The 14,837-nt window shown below is 44.4% G+C and overlaps 1 protein-coding gene and 1 long non-coding RNA gene across 2 annotated transcripts in view; both read right to left on the reverse strand.

The window, feature by feature from the left end:
- LOC105534911 (chromosome unknown open reading frame, human C1orf168) overlaps positions 1-6,710 on the reverse strand; it is a 99,002-nt gene extending 92,292 nt beyond the window's left edge. The window contains exon 1 of the mRNA XM_011973844.1: positions 6,290-6,710. Coding sequence (XP_011829234.1) covers positions 6,290-6,298 — 9 coding nt within the window. The 5' untranslated portion in view covers positions 6,299-6,710. The remainder of the gene's footprint in view (positions 1-6,289) is intronic.
- A 3,992-nt stretch (positions 6,711-10,702) lies between these two features.
- LOC105534912 lies at positions 10,703-13,940 on the reverse strand. The gene is made up of 2 exons (XR_001005347.1): positions 13,585-13,940; positions 10,703-12,166 (listed from the first exon to the last, which is right to left on the reverse strand). It is a non-coding gene; the product is annotated as an uncharacterized LOC105534912 (long non-coding RNA).
- Between the last annotated feature and the right edge of the window lie 897 nt (positions 13,941-14,837).

Consider the following 14,837-nt stretch of genomic DNA (forward strand, 5'->3'; position numbering starts at 1 on the left):
CATGATCCTTCATATCCTGTGTGTTTCTCTATCACTGTATTTACTATCTTTTATTATCAATATCTATTTACTTTTCTGTTTCTCAGTAGATGGTGAATCCTTCAGTGGATATCATCATCATCAACAGCAGCAGCAGCAGTAACAGCTAACACTCACTGAGCACACGTATGCACTGGGCATGATTCTAAGTGTTCTCTACATATCAAATCATAGAAGCTCTACGGGAGGGAGTGTCATCAGGCAAGTAGGCACTTCCATGGAGAATCAGAGAGGTCAAATAACTTGCCAAAGTTCACACAGCCAAAAAGTGGTAGCACTGGGATTCAAACCCAGAAGCTGAAGCTTTAAAGCACACATTCCATAAGAGTTCCTCTCTCTCAGAAACTCTAGAATAGTGGTAGTGTAACCAAGAAGTTTAGCTTCAAAATGCATTTTAAAACTTTTTCCTTTCTTGCTTTCAGCCTTGAAACACACTTTAAAACTTTCTTTCCCTCCCTTCCCACCTGACACTCCCTTGCACTGCCAGCTTATCTAATTATGTACTTACTTAGAAATTCCAGGGGGCTAATCTTGAAACAAACCAGCCCATGGCGACCCAGCTGTGAAATTCCAGAGATTACCTCCAGGCAGTTAGTCAACAACCCAGCCATTGTTGAGATGATGCCAGCCCTCGCTCCAGGTGGGCCATGACTCAAGACAGTCACTGGGACAAGACAGATGAGCCTCTCACCAGCACCACCCTCACATGCCTCCCGTTCCGAGTTCCCCTTTTCAAACCTCATTCCATAGCCTAAAGTTTCCAATGGTCTCTTTTTGGTTTTTTTTGAGATGGAAACTGAGACCCACCAAGGTGAAATAATTTGCCTAAGGGCACACAGGCATGAGTGGCAAAGACCAAAGTCACCCAGAGGTCTTGAGACTCCCAATCCAATGTTATTTCATTCATACCACAACTTGGAGAAAAGGTTGTTATAATGGACAAAAAACAAACAAACAAACAAAAAAACCCAGCAGCAACACACACTTTTGTATGATTTTTTTTAAAGGGTGTGGAAAGTGGTTCTTCCCTGTTAATCTTTTAAAAGTTTAAGTGATAATGCTGCTTTGTTTTTCTGTATCAACTTTTCAGTTGTTAAAAACCTTTCTCAACCTTTTTTTTTTTCTTCTTCTTTTTCTCTTTCTTGTCTAAGATCACACTCTGGGCTTTGAGGTGAGCCATTGGCTAATTCATCAAACGTGGAGGGTAGAGGGCTCCGAAAGTGGTTTGAATTCTAATGTCAGCTCTGCTACAATTTTGGATTGGAGAGTTTTGATTATATCAACAACTACAAATATTAGTCTAGGATTTTATTCTTTTCATAGTACTTTCAAATACATTATTCTATATAATTTTATAGATAAATAGTTATTATTAGTCACACTTAGAGATGGGAAATCTGAAACTCAAAGAAGATAAGTTATTTGCTCAAGGTCACATTCCAAGTAGATGGCAGACCTAGACTCAATTTCAGGTTTCCAGTTCAAAGATTTTTTTTTAAAACCTCTGTCCTATATGCCATTCACCATCACTATGGTAAAAAGAACCAAACTAATGATTAGGGATGGGGACTCTGGAGTTAGACACATTTGAATTTGAATACTGATTCTTCTCTATCTGTAAAATGAGAAAGATGGTTAACAGTAATAATACAGTGAAAAGTAATAAATAAAACCTCCACTTTTTCCAGTATTGTGATACAAAATTGCTTAATTATTATTCTGAAGCACATTATTTGTAACTTCTCTGTATTTAATAGGTCCTAACAAAATGTTTCATTATTTTGATTAATCTTTAAAAATCTCCCAGGGGCTTGTTATTTCAGATTTTGCAGATGTGAAAAGTTAAAACCCAGAAGTCAGTGATCAGGGAGGAATACTGACGATGGTCGCAGGATCATTTCTGTCCATTTTCCATGCAGAGGGGAATAAACACTTCTCAGATTTCTTCGCTGAAGAGATAAGCACAGCTGTCGTTTTGGGAAAGGTCAAAATAGCAACACGATATAAAACACCTCCCAGGTTGATGGGGGAAGAGAGTGCACACAGTTATTTACATAAATTCTTTTATTTTATTTGCTGATACGGTTCATTTATTAGTTGCTAGGGTTATCACAGCAAGCACAACAGACTATGTGGCTTAAACAAGAGAAATGTATTGCCTTACAGTTCTAGAGGCAAAAGTCCAAGACGAAGATGCTAGCAGGGTTGGTTATTTTCTGAGGGTTGTGGGGGAACGATCTGTACCAGACCTCTCTCCTTGGCTTATAGATGGCTGTCTTCATGTTCACATGGTGTCTTCCCTGTATCTTCACATTGTCTCATTCCTGTGCATCTCTCCAGGTTCAAATTCCCCCATTTTATAAGGACACCAGTCATACTGGATTAGTGCCTACTCACGAACTCACTTTAACTTGATGTATTAGTCCGTTCTTACACTGCTAATAAAGACATACCTGAGACTGGGTAATTTGTAAAGAAAAAGAAGCTTAATGGACTCCCAGTTCCACATGGCTGGGGAAGCCTCACAATCATGGTAGAAGGCAAAGGAGGAAGGGCAAAGGTATGTCTTACATGGCAGCAGGCAAGAGAGTGTGTGCAGGGGAACTGCCTTTTATAAAACCATCAGCTCTCATGAGACTTGTTCACTATCATGAGAACAGCACAGGAAAAACCCACTCCCATGATTCAATTACCTCCTGCCTGCTCCCTCCCATGACACATGAGGATTATGGGAGCTACAATTCAAGATGAGATTTGGGTGGGAACATAGCCAAAACATATCACTTGATCACCTCTATAAAGAACCTATCTTCAAATAAGGTCACATTCTGAGGTGCTGGGGGTTACGACTTCAACATGAGTTTGGGAGGGATGGGTGTCACTATTTGACCCATAACAGCCCACCTGTTATTACCATAAGTTATTGTTTGTAGAATTAACTGCCTTTGAGTTCATTGAGCTGTTCTAAGCTCTTTAAATGTATTAATTTATTCAAACCTCGGTTGAATGTTAAACCTTATGTTTATGGGCAGAGAATGACTTTTTAAATAACTACACAGAACAAAGGATATATCTAATTGTCCTGATATCTGTTAATGAAAACAAACCACCCCAAAACTGAGTGGCCTAAAACAAAAAACATTTTTCTGTATTTCACAATTTTGTGGGATAGGAATTTGGATGAAGCTCAGCTGAGTTCTCCTGTTCCACAGGGTGTTGATAAAAGTCATTTGGCTGCATCTCACCAGTGGCTGGTCTAGTCTGGAGGGTACTGATTTTAGTCTTGCAGGAATGGCTAGAAGGTTAGGCTTAGCTGGAACTGTCAACCAGAGTGTCTATATCACGTGTCTCCAGCCAGAAAATACTGGAGTACAGACTACTCACATGGGGGCTCAGGGCTGCAAGAGTAAGTGTTCTCATAAATGAGGTAGATGGGGTATGACCTTTTATGACACAGTCTCTGAAAGCACAGAGTGTTACATGTACCACACTGTATTGGTCAAAGTAGTCATGATTTCAACCAAGGGATGGGAACATGGGCACCATCTCTTCATGGGAAGATATCAGAGAACGTGAGGCCAAGTTTTAAAATTCCCCGTATAACACATACTAAACACCTACTACACACCCAGTGCTATTCTACATAATGTAGATGTATCATCAAGATGATACCTCCTGCCTGGGCCTCTTCCTTGAACTCTAAACCTGGCTGTGTAGCCCCCCTAAACATATTGCGTCTAAAACCAACTCCTAATCTCCTTTGAAACCTGCTCTGTGTTAAGTCATCTCGGTAAACCTCGATTCCACTCTTCCAGATGTTCTAGCTTTACAACTTGGAGTCATCAACAATTTTCTTCTTTTTTTTTTTTGGTCCAATACATTAGTAAATCTTACTGACCCTACCTTTAATCTGTTTCCAGCATCTGACCACTTCTAGCCACTTCATTGCTAAGACTGGTCTGAGCCACCATCCTCTCTTGCTTGGATTACTGCAATAATCTCCTACCTGGTCAGCTGGCTTCTGCTCTTCCTGTCCCTAGCATCTATTTTCAAAACAGTAGTCAGATGATCCTTTTAAAATGTCAGTTGGATTGCATCATTGCTCTGTCCATAATGCCCAGGGGGCTGTCCATTTTGCTTAGAGGAAATGCTCACGTTTCAACAATGGCCTCCAGGGCCCTATATCATCTGACCCCACTCTCTCTGACCACTCTCTCCCTCACTTCCTCCAGCTCCAGTCATTCCTTGAGCACACCAACGAGCTTCTGCCTCAGGGCCTTTACATCTGCTATTACTTCTCCGTAGAATGTTCTTCCCTAAGATATCCACACAGTCCATTAATTCCCATACATTTTTCAAGTTTCTGCTCAAATGCCACCTTCCATTGACACCTTTCTTGAAACGATCTCATTGAAAATAGCAGTCCGTCTTCCTGCCTGACCATCCTTATTCCCTTCCCTGCTTTGTGTATCTACATTGCACTTACTGCCATTTGACCCATACATAGATTTGTTTGTCTTCTCTCACTAGAATATGAGGTTTAGGAAGGCAGGTATCGTCAACCGTTTGGTTCACTGCTGCATCTGCAGCACCAAAGCAGGACCAGACCGCACAAAACATGTCCTCAACAAACATATGTTGAATAAGTGAGTATTTTGTTAACTTCAGAAAACAAAAAAAATCTTTCTTTCAAGATGAGAAACCACTCTTATTTCTCTTTTGATTTTTTTCTGTCTCTGAGCAGTGAAAGTTATATAATCATATTAGCTTATCCCATAAAAATGTGATTAGCTAACAAACATACTCGTGTACATTTTTATCTAATTTGCCTAACAGTCTTCCTGCTGTCCTATTGTAATCCTTGCTAGCAATGCTTGGCTTGTAGGTGGCACTCAACAGTTGTTATTGACACAGGTAAGCTCATGTCCCAGCTCTGCTACCAGCTGTGTGATACTGAGTAAGTGATAACATTGTCAGTTACCTCATCTATAATAAACGCGGCAATGGCATAGATCTCACTGTATTGTCATCAGATAAACTGAAATGATGGATGCCAGTGCAGATCCTGGCCCATCAGAGATGGCAAAAATGTAAGTCAGTTTCCTTTTCTTACAGGCACGCTAAATATATTCAGCCTGGCACATTCCCATCAAGGAGGATTTTCTCAAAACTTACTAAGTGGTACAGGAGAGGTGGGGGTGGCGGGGAGAACTCAGAGGAGGGAGATGAGGTCATGCCAACATGCCCCTGCTCACCCCTTTCCAAAACTCAGCTATTTGGACTGGAGTGATCTGTCACCGAGATAAAGATGCCCTGTGCCCTGAGACAAAGGAAAGCTTTTCCTGACCAGCAAAAGCTGAAACGTATCCTGTGTCCTGATTTAAAACCAAACATGTGGGTGAGAAGCCACATGACTCATGGGAGAAAATTACTTCACTCCAAATGTATAATAAAAATGTATGGAAGCAACACACACACATGCACATCAAAAGAAACTGACTTATTGAAGACGGAAATAGAGGAGAGTAGAGAATTGCAGAAGGAAAAAGGAAGATGTGGTCAGTCAGGCGAGACGTCTCCAACTATGCCAACAGCACTCAGCCATCCAAGGGGCAGGGAATGCTGGCGTGGGGCAGGGTACTTTTCCATACATCTCTATACAGGCACCTCTGATAATCTCACAAACTAGTTATTGTACTAGTAATTCACTTTCATGAGCGAAGGACCCAGGGCTCAGGATAACAGGCACACTTGCCCCAGGCCACACAGTTAACAAGAAGCAGCGCGCAATCTAGAGCCACAAGCCACAAAAGTGCACTGCACAGCCGGTTGCCCAGCACCAAGCACTGCCCTCTGACCAGGAGGCCCGCTAATCACTGTAGAGGCCGGATACAGTCCACAAGGGCAAGTAAACACAGTGAGAAGCCAGCGGGCGCTTCAGCAGAGGATCTGGGAATAGGTCAGGAGTCCAGCTGGCTGGGTAGAGCTGGGTCACATGTTGTCATTCCTCAGCACCTCCTGTCCCCTTATACTCCAGGTGGCACAGGACATGGCACACTCCTCTTCCCTCCCACCTGCCCTGAGCAAGGCCAGTGTGAGCAGAAACGCGCTGGCTGACACCGGACATGTTTATTCCTGCCCAGGAGGCAGGACGCACAGGCAGTTTTTCCACAGGGCTCTCAAATGGGAAGAACTTGACCTTCAAGAAAAGACAGGCAGAAAGCCAGCAGCAAAACTGAGATAGGCTTACCCCTTCCATTGCTTTCCTCCAAGTCAGAGTCGGGGAGATAAGCCCAGCCTCCCAGAGCGCGGTCCTGGGGCCAACAATACGCTTTCCTCTGTCTCTGCCAGCCAGGGAGCAATCACTTCGCACAGGACACACCTGAGCCCAGGCTCCCCACCTGCCCCATCTGAGCCGAGGCTCCTCCCTTGCCTGGGGCTGGGCCAGGGCCGGCCTCCATCCTCCCAGCTTGGTTTAGACCGGCACCTGCCGGGGGCTAGGGAGAGTCCTCTGTCTGCAGTCCTGCCAAGACCACCTTTTCTCAGCAAGCAGCTCTTCCCATTGCTCCCCTCTGGCTGCTCTAACAGTCACTCACTCTCCAGGGCATTTCCCTTTGTGCCCAGGCAGCGGGAGCTGCGGAGGAATGGGGAAGGCAGGCTCCTGTTAGTACAGACCGTGCAGGCTGGATAGTGTGATCCCCGTTAGTAACAGCCTCCGCCAGCTCCGCCCTTGCAGAGGACTACTTAATTTCACAAACCCTTTCTCACGGTCAGGGAAAGCAAAGCCCAACAGGACAGCGTGCCTAAGCCCACAGGGGGATTTAGTGGAGGCCAGAAAAGGAGCTAATATAAAGGAACACCCTGTTTTTGGCCTGATATTTATCGAGGCATTTGGATTCCCATTTTAAAAGGTGAAGAAGAATGGCCGGGTGTGGTGGCTCACACCTGTAATCCCAGCACTTTGGGAGACCGAGGTGTGTGGATCACTTGAGATCAGGAGTTTGAGACCAGCCTGGCCAACATGGTGAAACCCCATCTCTACTAAAAATATTAAAAAAAAAAAAAAAAATTAGCCAGGTGTGGTGGTGGGTGCCTGTAATCCCAGCTATTTGGGAGGCTGAGGCAGGAGAATTGCTTGAACCCAGGAGGCAGAGGTTGCAGTAAGCCGAGATCATACCACTGCACTCCAGCCTGGGGGAAAGAGTGAGACACCATCTCACAAAAAAAAAAAAAAAAAAGCGAGGAAACTGAGGCTCAGAGAGGTGGTAACACCTGCCCATGGTCACATAGGTAGTGAGTAGAAGAGCCAGAGTTGGAACCCAGATCTGGCCGACTCTAAAGTGATTTTATTTTGCTGGGGTTATTTTTGTTTGTTTGTCTGACAGAGTTGGAGATGGAAACCCAAGCCTCAGTTGCCAGTTTGGGGGCTTGTAGCTCTCCCGGGGTTGGGGAGGGGCAGAGTGGGTGGCCTGTGCCCTGCTTTATGTGTAACCGGTGTGACTTTTCTTGCTTTGTCAAGTTCTTAGAAATCTTCTCCTGTCCTGACCAGGGAGAGGAGGGGTGGAGCACAGGTGAGGAGACCCCACCTGAGGGCCATTTCGTATAACAGGTGATTCCCAAACCTGGCTGATCACCAGAGCGGCCTGGGAATCTATCAAAAAACACAGCATTTAAGGCCCAGACAAGACACTGCATCAGCGCTTCTGGCCCAGGGACTGGCAGTTTGGATTTTATAAAAGCCTTTGAGGTCTGTGTATTTTAAACTTTATTAATGAATGACTCAGTAAGATGTGCCTTTTACATCCTTCCTCAACACACATACACATCGGCTAAAAGAAAAACTCCCCAAAGCAGTACTCACTCTTACTGTGTGTAATCATGCCGATATTTTCCATTCTGCTCTGAGCCATGACATGCCATTGAATTAAATAACTGGTAGCACTTCCTTGACTTCATGACTCTCAGTTTGGCCAACGCTGCTGTGTAGACTCTGCTGCCAGTCAGTTAGAGGGCCCATTTCTGAAGCTAAAGGGGACCCAGGCCAAAAGTCATCTGTAGCTTTCCCTTAGCACTCTGGTTCACGCTCCTATGTGTATAAGTTTGTAAATAAAACCATGGAGGAAGCTCCCTGGAGAACTTGGAGCCCTCCCCACAGTCCCCGCTGACAATTGGGCTGTCAAATTCCCTTTGCTCCTAGTGCAAGAGCTCCCCCTAGTGGCTTCAGGCCAGCCTACACTGGCAGAGGGGGTGGAGCAGAGCAGCAGGACTCTCATCTCCCCCTTCCTGGGAGGGCTGGGAGGTCTCTGCATTTTGCTTTGGTTCAGGGCTAGTTGCGGTGCTAGGTCCTAGGCACTAATCATTGGTAGCTGTTAGGGGTGGGTACTGTTTTGTCAGTCGGCTTAAGAGCTATGACTCTTGGAATGGCAGAGAATCCCTGGCTGTATGTCTTATGATCCTCTAGGTGTTAAACTCAGTTTCCCCACTAGCTGTTGGTCTTGGGAAAGTCAACTCTGAGATGCATGTTTCTCATCTGTAAAAGTAAATAAGAGTCTGGCAGTGTTGGCTTAAGGACTAATGGCCATGGGAAAATCTCCTGATAGGGTGGCTTAGCAATAAGTAAACACCAATAATGTCAGTTCCTCTCTTTCCCCTCTCCTCCTCAGTGGTTGGTGGCTGTGTCATTGTGAAAGTGCCCATGTAGCACCTGGATATACAAATGAAGTAGCATCATTTTATTTCCCTGTAATCATCCCAGTTTTCTCACGGGCCTCTATCCCATAAGTGGCAGATCCTTGTATTCAGTTGCTATGAGAACTCATACATGACTACATGGGAGGGTAAAGGCAGAAGAGGTAGGTACAAAGTGCAGACATTGTGGGGAGAATTTCGGATGAAAAATTTGAGGGTTGACCTAAGTGGCAATAGATATCACTACACCTTATGAATAAATATTTCAATTCAGTAAAGATGTATGAAATCCTTCTATATCCAAGGTGCTTTGGTGACCTCCTGCTAGCTTTAGGCCAGGGTGAATCTTACTGGCCTAGAGCCAGGAAGGTTCACTTAATCATGGATAAAGAAATGACTAACTGAGCACCTGCTGCCTGCTGGGATCAGTGCCCCAGACCTTGCAAGCATCACTTTATTTAGTCCTCATTATGATCCTAATTTTCCAGCAGAGGAAACTGAGGCCCATACAAGTTATGTTGCCTCTTCAGGTAACACAACCAGTGGAAGATCAGAGACTTCAGTCCAGGAAGGCTGACTTCAGAACCCATGCCCACAGGTGCTCTGTTTGCTTCTATTTAAATCTTAGAGAAATACAGAATCGTAAACTCACAGAATCAGAGAGCTTGAGGGGTTCTTTGAAGCAGTTTTTTCCAAACTCAGTTTTGAAAGTAGCCTATGAGAAAGCTTAGCAGATACTTAGGCTGAAGTTTGGCTCAACATCTTCTAGATATTTCTAGTCGTTCAAGGCTCTAGCTCCAGTTTGCTCCTCTGCGTAACAGGGATGCCATACTCTCCAAAAAGGGCCCATCCATTCTTCAGGGAACTGAGCAGCAGGAATCAGTATTTCCAGCACATTCTTAATGTTTCCAAACCTTGCTTTCAGTCTCAGATTCTGCTTGGAGCTCTGCAGTGTCTCCTATTATGTCTCAGTCTTTCATTTCTTAGCAAACATATTACTTACACTTTGTATCATAAGCAATGATGTGAAATAGAATACCCCGATGTAAAAAAAGGAGCATTTAAAACAGATCTGAAAATGGGAAATCATGTACCCTCACCTCCTTCTAGGGTAAACTTTGAGCACTGTATGTTATATGATGACAAAGCCAGACTGTGTCGATTGATTGTCAGAGTTAGGATGGTGCTGCTAGAGTAACCTATTATTAATATTAAAATTCTTATTGGTTAGATTAATCATTTCTGAGGATTTCCAGCACAATATGTAATTTATTTATGTATAATTTATATCCTGACTGCTTTCAAAAGGGAGAGAAGGAAAGATGAAAGAAGTTAAATTTATTGAGAGTCTATTGTGTAGCAGGCTACACAGTTGCATATATTTTCTTCTATTCCTCATGACAATGTTGTGAGATAAAAGATGCTACCTCTGGTTGATGAATGAAGAAAGTGAGGCTGAGAAAGGTTAGGCAGATGTCCTGGCCATGCGGAGAGTACAGGTCTGTTTCTCCATCTGAACTCTGCCCTGCCCTAATCCATTGCTCTTTCCTCCATTCCATGGTGGCTGCAAAAGGGGTTGAGGGAGCATACCATTTAAAAAACAGGTAAAAAGGATGATTTGAAATGAAGATAATAGCCATGTAGAAGACAGGGCAGGTGGGAAGCTAGGAAGGGATGGATAATCAGGACAGAAACATGGGACAATTCATATAAGGTATACAAGTATTTAAAGATAAAATATTTAAGGATAAAATGCCTAGAATTATCTTGGAGGTGCGTGGGTTCAAGAAAGGTCTTGCTTCCATTTTACCAGTTTTTGAAAAACATTTAGTCCAGCTGGTTTCTCCTTTGCCTTGAAGGAAGCTCGCATCTCAATTTTGTGCTCATCTAAGTAAACATCTTAATAAGTGTGTAATAATTTAGTAAGAGCTTTTTTGAAGAATGCTAAGCAAACATGACCGAGACAAGTTGCTTCTCTTTTAATAGTCTTTTAATAAGAATCTCACCACTTGCTTTGAGCCAGGTGCTGTGCTTGGAGCTAGGGATGTAGTAACCCTTTTGGTTCTTGTAAAGAAACGGTCTTCCCCCACTAATGCCAGTTACATTATGTATGCATCACTCAGATGAATTATTAAGATGTTTTCTAATATGCTTGTCTTGTTGAGATCAAAGGAACACCATTCCTCTGTGGGAAGAAGATGAAGCTTGCCTGGAAATAAGAAATATTTTCCAATGTCAATCACTCCCATGTTCCATCACGCAGAAAAGTGAGTCTTTAGACAGAAAACTCCAGCAGGGAACCCCCATCTCTCTTTGGGTTTGTTTTTCTTGGGTCTGGACTTCAAGGCATAGTCATACTACATGAATGCAATGTTCAGAGACTCAGAGTACTAGGATATAGGAGTGGTAGGTCTCTCCACAAAATCCACATGTCAATTGGTATCTTAGTCTGTTTGTGCTGCTGCAGCAAAATACCTTAACTGGGTAATTTGTAAACAGCATAAATTTATTGCTCACAGCCGAGGAGACTGGATCAAGATGACTGCAGTTTTTGTGTCTAGTGAGGGCCCCATGTTTGGTGAGGGCCTGGTCTCTGCTTCCAAGATGGCGCCTTGAACACTGCATCCTCCAGAGAACAGAAGGGCTAAAAAGGGCCCAGCTAGTTCTCTCTGGCTCTTTTATAAGGCATGAATCTCTGAAGCTTCAACATAAATTTTGGAGGAGACACAAACATTCAAACCATAGAAATTGGTATGTGACTTATGACTCATAATTTAGGTAGCTGATTTCATATATGTTGAAAAGCTCTATCAAAGTCTAAGAGTTTGAATAGTTTCTCCTTATGAGGACTTGGGGAGGCAAAGCTTCTCTCTCACACTCTTGCACTCTCCCATGCATGGACTTAAGGCATGTGTGTGCACATCCCAGGGTCTGCAAAGGCATGGTTCCTGCTCTCAGGAGTTGCTGTTTCTGACCCCTTGTCATCCTGAAAGCAGCCCTAAGGACTGCACCTCCGTTTCTGCTTTAATGTCTATTTTTCTTCCTCATGTAGCTACATTACAGAGTTGCCAGCAGCCCAGGCTCACACTGCCAAGAGCTGGTACAACAGCTTATAGGGAGGTGGGATGTGGCAGGCCACACTACCATGGCCCCACGTGTTGGATCTCAGTCAGCTAGTTCTGAATGAGGATGCTGGATGAGACAGGCCATTTGGCCCTTGTTCATATTGCAAGGTAAGAGTCCTTTGTCATCAAAATGAAGGGCTCCTGGGAAAGGAGGTGGCCTGTGTCAATGAGATCCTGTTTCCCACTGTCTCCTAGAGCAGAAGATGCTACTCAAGCCACAGGAGAACAATCTGCGTACACATCAGCCAGGCGGAACTGAGCATGGAGGTCAGTGTATTCATTCAAAGGCATCTATCGCTGTGGCAGTTAATCACCTATATAAACATTTGTAGAATTGAATGACCTTATTTGATGCTCACAGCCAGCTAATAAAGAAGGCAGAGCACATAATGAGTCCCCATTTTACAGATGACAGAACAGCAGCTCAGAGAAAGGATTTGATCAGGGCAGGATTTGGGGAGTGTGGCATGTGGAAGAGGAGGAGGGAGTTGGGAGGTCTAGAGAAGAGTGCTACAAACAAGCAACAGAACCTGGAAGCTCCACGCTTCATCTGGTCACCCTGCTCACCTGTTCCCTTCCTTTCTCTTGGCTCCCACATGCCTCCTGCCCATGCCCACATCCGTGTCTCTTCATCCATTCAGGAAATGCTTACCTAATTTCCACTATGGTCTAGGTCAGACCAAGACACACAGTGGGGAACAAAATTCACACTATTCTCACCCTACGGAACCCGTAGTCTAGTTAGGATGTAAGGCACTAAACAAACAGCTGAATCATACGAGTACTCATACCCTCAAGTGCTGTGAAAAACATAGGGAATAAAATAACAAGGGCCCCCACTATGTCAAAGACCGTCATGAAGTCCAGTCATTCCTGAATATACTTACTCATTCATCCAACACATATTTATTGAACACCTACTCAGTGTGTTGAGCTAGGCTCTGTTCTATGGATTGAGGACTCACAGTGACCCACAAAACCAACTACTTGCTGCATTTCTCCCTTGGGTGTTTCATAGATACCTCAAACTAAACAAGACCATGATTTAACCAATGATCTGACCCCCTAAGCCTGCTCCGAGCAGCATCAAGCTCATCCTCTTTCCTGAGCAGAAAACCTGGACTTTCCTGACTCCCACTGATCCTTCACTTCTCAAGTGCAGTGGACTATGCCTCACTCAACAACATTCAGTGAGCATGCCTGCTTGGCACACATTCCCACAGTGGGTGCCCGATGGTCACTGGCACAAAGTAGGCATAATCTTTGCACTAAGGGAACGAGAGTCTAGCTTCACCTCATGAAATGACTAGATCTCAGAAACATCTCTTCAATCAATGTGGTTCTCTCATTCCCCTCTATGGGAGGTTGTAAGTTTAGTCTTGGGAGAGGTACCCCTGCCTTCAATCCCCCACCTCACACCAAATGAGTCTTCTTAGTGTTATCTGATTGATCTTCCCAAGACAAATCTGACCATGACACTCCACCATGGGAAACATCCTCTAACTCTCTAATGCCTACAAAGGCAAGTCCAAATCCTTCCCAGGACATACAAGACTCTTTAGAATCAGCCCCTTGGTGCTTCTCCAGCCTTGGCTCCCATCATTGGGCTCCCTACACCTGCTAGACTGAATTTCTTCCCTTCTGAGCTCTCCATGCTGCATCTGGCCTCTCGATGTTGGCCTATCCCATTTTATCTACCTGGAATGCTGTCCCTTGCATAACTGTTACCCACCTGTGCCATGTCCCTTAACCTTCCAGAGCTAGTGCCAGTGATGCCCCTGCATTGAGCCTTCTCTGATGACAGCAGAAGGTGATTTACTCAGTTCTGTATTTCCACAGTTCCTTCATCATTCATCCCATAATTGACCTTGCAACAACAAAACTGGTTTTATTCCTATCCATATGATAGCCTCTGTGAGTCCTTCATAAACTCCCCATCCTCCCGAGTATTTCTGAGGATCTTCAAAGGCAGCTTCCCAAAGGCCCCCAAGACCGACTGTCAGCTAGACCCATCATGAGTGGCATTCACCACAGTCTTTCTTTCCAGCTCCAATCCAGGGCCCACAAAGCTGTTGGTGGAATTTCACTACTGTCACCAGAGGCCATCCATCATGACACCACCAGTGTTCTTGCGTGGGCTTGCATCAGACTAGGCATGAAGAACTTCTGGTGCATAAACTCATTTTATTTTCACAATAACTGTGAGTAGGCACTCACCCTCTGTTTTACAGATGAGAAAGCTGAGACCCAGGGAAATGAGGGTCACACAGATCAGGCTACAAGGTTGGTCAGTGGGAGGGCTGGGATTTGCTTTTGATTGGCCCTATCCAGAACATGTATTCTTACCTGCTGTGCATGGGCCATATACAAAGCCTCTGGACTGCAGCTCAGCTCACCACCCTGCCTTTGTCCCTCCACCCCTACACCTGTCTCTGCCAAGTAGGCAATGGGGCCTTCAAGGGCAGAAATTGGTTCTTACTCATTCTCTACCCAGCTCAGTGCTAAACCTACAATAAATGTTTTTTAGTAAACATGTTACCTTTCTGGTGAGAGTTCATTCGGTGGGATTATTTTCCTTTTCTCATTTTAGGTCTAAGCTTCTTCTCAATAGCTGCTCAGCCTCATTTGACAGCCAAGCCTCCTTTAGAAGGACCAAAGTGATTTGAGAGATGTATGGGTCAGGAAAGGGTAGAACCATCCTCCACTGTAGCAGGAGTGTTAACTTCTGGCTGTTCCCAGATGCCTTTTAAATGCCTTGTTTCTATTCATTTGGCCTCCAGACCAATATGGAAATATAATAATGCTCTGGGCAGCATTGAGGAGACCATGCGGCCGTGTGCTGGCCTCACACACAGGGAAGCATTTCCATAGCCAGCCTGATATTCAGATCTTCCATTTTGGCCATGAATGTGCATCTTCTCGTCATGGGCAAATTGTACTGGGCTCTAGGAATAACTGTAAATTGGCCTCACTCTGGCTAAAGTC

The sequence above is a fragment of the Mandrillus leucophaeus genome, unplaced genomic scaffold, assembly GCF_000951045.1.
Source record: "Mandrillus leucophaeus isolate KB7577 unplaced genomic scaffold, Mleu.le_1.0 Scaffold14, whole genome shotgun sequence".
Lineage (NCBI taxonomy): Eukaryota > Metazoa > Chordata > Mammalia > Primates > Cercopithecidae > Mandrillus > Mandrillus leucophaeus.